This window comes from Electrona antarctica, assembly GCF_951216825.1.
Source record: "Electrona antarctica genome assembly, chromosome: 18".
NCBI classification, from domain to species: Eukaryota; Metazoa; Chordata; class Actinopteri; order Myctophiformes; family Myctophidae; genus Electrona; species Electrona antarctica.
In genome coordinates this window covers 422931-430490 of record NC_136799.1, presented here as the reverse complement: position 1 = coordinate 430490, position 7560 = coordinate 422931, and the positions used below count along the sequence as shown (strand labels likewise).

Below are 7560 nucleotides of genomic sequence, written 5' to 3'. Positions count from 1 at the left end.
ATGGTGGACCCTATTGGAAACAAGTGTAATGCTTAATTGGGTCGTCCACTCACAGTTAACAGCCTTTGTATTGAGTTTGTGCTTGAAATGTACTGTAATTCTGCAAACTGTTAATAAATTCTTCAATCAATCAATCAATCAATGGTGGTCCATGGGCATGGATCGAGTTATTTACTCATACTCAACTGTTCACTGTTTAACAGCTAAAGAATCAAACTATTTATATCAATCCAACCATGGCGGTTTACATGTTGTCATGGAGGAAGAGGATCACATCCACCGTGGGTGAGTTTAACCTCCTCTCTTCCAGCTGCGCCCCATATGTGACCTCATTCCCTAAGCTCATTCTGTAGCTCCTACAGAATGAGCTTAGGGACTGAGGTCACATATGGGCTGCTGCTGCTGCTGCTTGCAGTGCGTCGCCACGCTGCACCATGCGTCGCCACGCTGCACCATGCGTCGCCACGCTGCACCATGCGTCGCCACGCTGCACCATGCTGCACCATGCGTCACCACGCTGCACCATGCGTCGCCACGCTGCACCATGCTGCACCATGCGTCACCACGCTGCACCATGCGTCACCACGCTGCACCACGCGTCGCCACGCTGCACCATGCATCACCACGCTGCACCACGCGTCGCCACGCTGCACCATGCGTCGCCACGCTGCACCATGCTGCACCATGCGTCACCACGCTGCACCATGCGTCGCCACGCTGCACCATGCTGCACCATGCGTCACCACGCTGCACCATGCGTCACCACGCTGCACCACGCGTCGCCACGCTGCACCATGCGTCGCCACGCTGCACCACGCTGCACCATGCGTCGCCACGCTGCACCATGCTGCACCATGCGTCACCACGCTGCACCATGCGTCACCACGCTGCACCACGCGTCGCCACGCTGCACCATGCGTCGCCACGCTGCACCACGCTGCACCATGCGTCGCCACGCTGCACCATGCTGCACCATGCGTCGCCACGCTGCACCATGCTGCACCATGCGTCACCACGCTGCACCATGCGTCGCCACGCTGCACCATGCTGCACCATGCGTCACCACGCTGCACCATGCGTCACCACGCTGCACCACGCGTCGCCACGCTGCACCATGCGTCGCCACGCTGCACCACGCTGCACCATGCGTCACCACGCTGCACCATGCGTCACCACGCTGCACCATGCGTCACCACGCTGCACCACGCGTCGCCACGCTGCACCACGCTGCACCATGCGTCGCCACGCTGCACCACGCGTCGCCACGCTGCACCACGCGTCGCCACGCTGCACCACGCGTCGCCACGCTGCACCACGCGTCGCCACGCTGCACCACGCGTCGCCACGCGTCGCCACGCTGCACCACGCGTCGCCACGCTGCACCACGCGTCGCCACGCTGCACCACGCGTCGCCACGCTGCACCACGCGTCGCCACGCTGCACCACGCGTCGCCACGCTGCACCACGCGTCGCCACGCTGCACCACGCGTCGCCACGCTGCACCACGCGTCGCCACGCTGCACCACGCGTCGCCACGCTGCACCACGCGTCGCCACGCTGCACCACGCGTCGCCACGCTGCACCACGCTGCACCACGCTGCACCACGCTGCACCACGCGTCGCCACGCTGCACCACGCGTCGCCACGCTGCACCACGCGTCGCCACGCTGCACCACGCGTCGCCACGCTGCACCACGCGTCGCCACGCTGCACCACGCGTCGCCACGCTGCACCACGCGTCGCCACGCGTCGCCACGCGTCGCCACGCGTCGCCACGCTGCACCACGCGTCGCCACGCTGCACCACGCGTCGCCACGCTGCACCACGCGTCGCCACGCTGCACCACGCGTCGCCACGCTGCACCACGCGTCGCCACGCGTCGCCACGCTGCACCACGCGTCGCCACGCTGCACCACGCGTCGCCACGCTGCACCACGCGTCGCCACGCTGCACCACGCTGCACCACGCGTCGCCACGCGTCGCCACGCTGCACCACGCGTCGCCACGCTGCACCACGCGTCGCCACGCTGCACCACGCTGCACCACGCGTCGCCACGCTGCACCACGCGTCGCCACGCTGCACCACGCGTCGCCACGCTGCACCACGCGTCGCTGCACCACGCGTCGCCACGCTGCACCATGCGTCGCTGCACCACGCGTCGCCACGATGCACCACGCGTCGCCACGCTGCACCACGCGTCGCCACGCTGCACCACGCGTCGCCACGCTGCACCACGCGTCGCCACGCTGCACCACGCGTCGCCACGCTGCACCACGCGTCGCCACGCTGCACCACGCGTCGCCACGCTGCACCACGCGTCGCCACGCGTCGCCACGCGTCGCCACGCTGCACCACGCGTCGCCACGCTGCACCACGCGTCGCCACGCTGCACCACGCGTCGCCACGCGTCGCCACGCTGCACCACGCGTCGCCACGCTGCACCACGCGTCGCCACGCTGCACCACGCGTCGCCACGCTGCACCACGCGTCGCCACGCTGCACCACGCGTCGCCACGCTGCACCACGCGTCGCCACGCTGCACCACGCGTCGCCACGCGTCGCCACGCTGCACCACGCGTCGCCACGCTGCACCACGCGTCGCCACGCTGCACCACGCGTCGCCACGCTGCACCACGCGTCGCCACGCTGCACCACGCGTCGCCACGCTGCACCACGCTGCACCATGCGTCGCCACGCTGCACCATGCGTCGCCACGCTGCACCATGCGTCGCCACGCTGCACCATGCGTCGCCACGCTGCACCATGCGTCGCCACGCTGCACCATGCGTCGCCACGCTGCACCACGCGTCGCCACGCTGCACCACGCGTCGCCACGCTGCACCACGCGTCGCCACGCTGCACCACGCGTCGCCACGCGTCGCCACGCGTCGCCACGCTGCACCACGCTGCACCACGCGTCGCCACGCTGCACCACGCGTCGCCACGCTGCACCACGCGTCGCCACGCTGCACCACGCGTCGCCACGCTGCACCACGCGTCGCCACGCTGCACCACGCGTCGCCACGCTGCACCACGCGTCGCCACGCTGCACCACGCGTCGCCACGCGTCGCCACGCTGCACCACGCGTCGCCACGCTGCACCACGCGTCGCCACGCTGCACCACGCGTCGCCACGCTGCACCACGCGTCGCCACGCTGCACCACGCGTCGCCACGCTGCACCACGCTGCACCATGCGTCGCCACGCTGCACCATGCGTCGCCACGCTGCACCATGCGTCGCCACGCTGCACCATGCGTCGCCACGCTGCACCATGCGTCGCCACGCTGCACCATGCGTCGCCACGCTGCACCATGCGTCGCCACGCTGCACCACGCGTCGCCACGCTGCACCACGCGTCGCCACGCGTCGCCACGCGTCGCCACGCTGCACCACGCGTCGCCACGCTGCACCACGCGTCGCCACGCGTCGCCACGCTGCACCACGCGTCGCCACGCTGCACCACGCGTCGCCACGCGTCGCCACGCTGCACCACGCTGCACCACGCGTCGCCACGCTGCACCACGCGTCGCCACGCTGCACCATGCGTCTAATTATGGTACTAATTATGGTAATGAGCCCGACCCTAGCCGGCCCGTCGGTGGTCGGGTATCCCAGCTCTAGTGTGTGTGTGTGTGTGTGTGTGTGGTCTTACCCGCCACCTTGGTGCGGACCTGCATGCTCTCCAACAGGCCGGCCAGAGGGTCCAGGTACTCTGCTGCCCTGCCGGCTTCCACCTCAGTCAGCTTATTGTTCAACTGGTTGGTACGCTCAAGGTACAAACTGGGTTGTGCGCGCGCGCGCACACACACACACACACACACACACACACACACACACACACACACACACACACACACACACACACACACACACACACACACACACACACACACACACACACACACACACACACACACACAGAGAGAGAGTCAGGTGAGGCTGTAACTGGAAGACAGGCCCACACATTCCATTCGCTCTCTATACTCGTGTCACAGTGCGTTTGAACAGGCCGACACATCGCCCAATCGCCGGTTATCGCCCGAAAAGATGAATTATTTGTATCTTTTCGGGCGATGTTGCTTTGGGGGGGGGGGGGGGAGCACAGACAGACGGAAGACTAACAGACAGACAGACAGATAGTCTTACTGGTCTTTGAGGTCAAGACTAACAGACAGACAGACAGACAGACAGACAGATAGTCTTACTGGTCTTTGAGGTCAAGACTAACAGACAGACAGACAGATAGTCTTACTGGTCTTTGAGGTCAAGACTAACAGACATACAGACAGACAGACAGACAGATAGTCTTACTGGTCTTTGAGGTCAAGACTAACAGACAGACAGACAGATAGTCTTACTGGTCTTTGAGGTCAAGACTAACAGACAGACAGACAGATAGTCTTACTGGTCTTTGAGGTCAAGACTAACAGACAGACAGACAGACAGACAGACAGATAGTCTTACTGGTCTTTGAGGTCAAGACTAACAGACAGACAGACAGATAGTCTTACTGGTCTTTGAGGTCAAGACTAACAGACAGACAGACAGACAGACAGACAGATAGTCTTACTGGTCTTTGAGGTCAAGACTAACAGACAGACAGACAGATAGTCTTACTGGTCTTTGAGGTCAAGACTAACAGACAGACAGACAGATAGTCTTACTGGTCTTTGAGGTCAGAGAATTGTTTCTCCAGGTTGGTCATCTCATCTAGACACTCCAATCTCCTCCGCTCGCAATCCTCCTCGTCCATTTCTGCATGGATGAACATCAGCAAGCAAAACTGTTATTACATAGGTCATATTACATAGGTCAAACATATTACATAAGTTATATTACATAGGTCAAACATATTACATAAGTTATATTACATAGGTCAAACATATTACATAAGTTATATTACATAGGTCAAACATATTACATAGGTCAATGGTTCCCAATCTTTTTCATGCCAAGGACCCCCAAATTGACACTCATTAGCCCCGTGGACCCCCATATGAAAAGATATGCCAAGGACCCCCATAAGAGAAGATTTGTACGGCTCGTTTAATTTACAAGCTCATAGGCGCTACGAGCTTGTAGGTCTGCTATTTTTGAAAAATCGTGAAAATGTGGCTCAAATCTTTGAATAGATATTGTTACAGAGTGCACATTTTAACTCAATTCTTTGCTTCTGGGTTGGGGTCCCTGGAACAACATATTTTCAAATGGGGGGTCCTTGACATGAAATATTGAGCACCACTGATACAGAAACATGAGGCATTTCAGAAAAAAAATCAGGATTTTGAAGATATTTTTTTAATTTCGACGTCAGGCCTAAATGAGTTAATGTCATTACCAGAGCTGTCTCCATCCTCAGAGATGGAGGAGGTGTCAGAGTCGTCCTCCTCCGAGGAGGTGACCTCCTGCTGCTCGTCCACCTCCATCTCCTCGGCCGTGCTCTCCTTCTTCTCCCGGTCACGGTGAACCGGCATGTCCTCCTGGGCCGGGCCGGGCTGGGCTGGGCTGGGCTGGGCTGGGCTGGGCCGGGCTGGGCTGGGCCGGGCTGGGCCGGGCTGGGCCGGGCCGGGCTGGGCTGGGCCGGGCTGGGCTGGGCTGGGCTGGGCCGGGCTGGGCCGGACTGGGCTGGGCCGGGCCGGGCTGGGCTGGGCTGGGCTGGGCCGGACTGGGCTGGGCCGGGCCGGGCTGGGCTGGGCTGGGCTGGGCTGGGCCGGGGTGGGCTGGGCTGGGCTGGGCCGGGGTGGGCTGGACTGGCCGGCTGACTGACTTATTCCACACTGTAAATGGAAGTTAATTTATTATTATTATTATGACAGCAAGGCAATGTGAAGCAGATTCAGGGCATGCGATTATTTAGCCTATAATTACATGCATGGAATGGAATTGATCTGATATCCAGGTCTTGTGTTTCCCAAACCAGAATAAACACTTATATTGCCTTATTATACAAGTACAACCAGTAATTAACACTGTATTACGACGTTAAAGTGACTGATTGTCTACTTTAGACAGGATCCTTTATTCTTATCATTATTTATTAAAAGGATAATACAAAGTTTCCACTGTGCATGGTCATGTGTGTATCCAATTCATCAAGAAGCGACAACCGACAATTTACAACATTAGCCATGACAACACTATTGTTGTCATGGCTAATGAAAATGTATGTGTGTGTGTGTGTGTGTGTGTGTGTGTGTGTGTGTGTGTGTGTGTGTGTGTGTGTGTGTGTGTGTGTGTGTGTGTGTGTGTGTGTGGCTACTTTTTAAATAATTAATCAATAGTTTTGTAAAAGGAAAATAGCTTAAAATTGTTAAAGAAACGAATCTTTTCCCTCAATTCGTTTTCTTTCTGTCTCCTGCATCAGAGCTGAGGTGCCAGAACAATAACTGTCTATTTTAAACTAACTGTTTCTTTATGCCTGTGTTGTACGTAGTAGTAATAATAACAATAACAATAACAACAACAACGACAATAATAATAATAACAACAACAGCTCGTTTTAGATCATTTTAACTGTCTTTTTTGGATAGCTGACTGGGGAAAAAAATAAACAAGCTAACGCTGCTTGTTGAATTATGAGGTTATTTCTATTGTCAAGGAACATAAATAAATCCGCCGCTTAGTTGAAAGGCTTGTTTACTCACACGTGAAGACCGGATGGCAGCCAAAACAATAAATAAATAAAGCTTTTCCTTCTTCAAATGAATTCGTTCGGAACACTCGTGTGTCTAAAAGCTAAGTGGGGGGAAAAAAGCTAAAAACAAATCACGGCAGCCGCCTGGTGGCTTCTTCTTGTTAGTTCTGGGAGTTGTAGTTCTTAATGATGGTGCACCGAAGCGTCGCTGGTCGTACGACAACACAGGGATGCACTACATTACCCAGAGTTCCCCTCCTCGCCCCTGCGCGAGCTTGACGAGGCGAATTTGAGAGCTCGATCATTCTGAGCGCGTCGACCAAAGTGCAAAAATAATGTTTGGGTACAGTCATAGAGTAATAAAAAGATAATAATAATAATAATAATAATAATAACAATAATAATAATTTGAAAAGATGCCAGGGACTCCCATAAGAGAAGATCTTTTTAGCAGATATTCTCAACCTGTTTAATTTCAAGGGCCCCCAGTTTGACATGTATTAGTCTACGGACCCCCCATTTAATGGAATTTATATCTCTGGACCCCCAATTTATATTGTAAAATCAAACGTGTTAATTTAACTCTGAGAGTGTTCACTCTCTGAGTTACAGACCCATAAGGGTCCATTTGGTTCCAAACTATCATTTAGCTGGGGACCCCCTGGAACTCCCTCATGTACCCCTGGGGGTCCCGGACCCCACTTTGGGAACCACTGATTTACCGCACGCAGGGGGTCGATGTCTCTGCTATCCATTACTTTGTTTTTACTCCTCCCTCCGCCATGATGTTTTCACGAGCGGCGGAGCCATCCCATAGCTCGAAGGGCCGCGCTGTGATTTGACTAGCTGGTTGATTGATTGATTTGATTGAAAGATTTATTAAATCTGCAGAATTACAGTACATTTCAAGCACACACTCAGTA

The 7560-nt window shown here is 56.7% G+C and overlaps 1 protein-coding gene across 1 annotated transcript in view; it reads right to left on the bottom strand.

Moving 5' to 3' along the window:
- LOC306942844 (breast cancer metastasis-suppressor 1-like protein-A) overlaps positions 1–6782 on the bottom strand; it is a 14598-nt gene extending 7816 nt beyond the window's left edge. The window contains exons 1-4 of the mRNA XM_079528983.1: positions 6648–6782; positions 5342–5780; positions 4668–4758; positions 3656–3783 (exon numbers count right to left, since the gene is read on the bottom strand). Of these exons, the coding sequence (XP_079385109.1) occupies positions 3656–3783; positions 4668–4758; positions 5342–5477 (355 nt within the window). The 5' untranslated portion in view covers positions 5478–5780; positions 6648–6782. The remainder of the gene's footprint in view (positions 1–3655; positions 3784–4667; positions 4759–5341; positions 5781–6647) is intronic.
- Between the last annotated feature and the right edge of the window lie 778 nt (positions 6783–7560).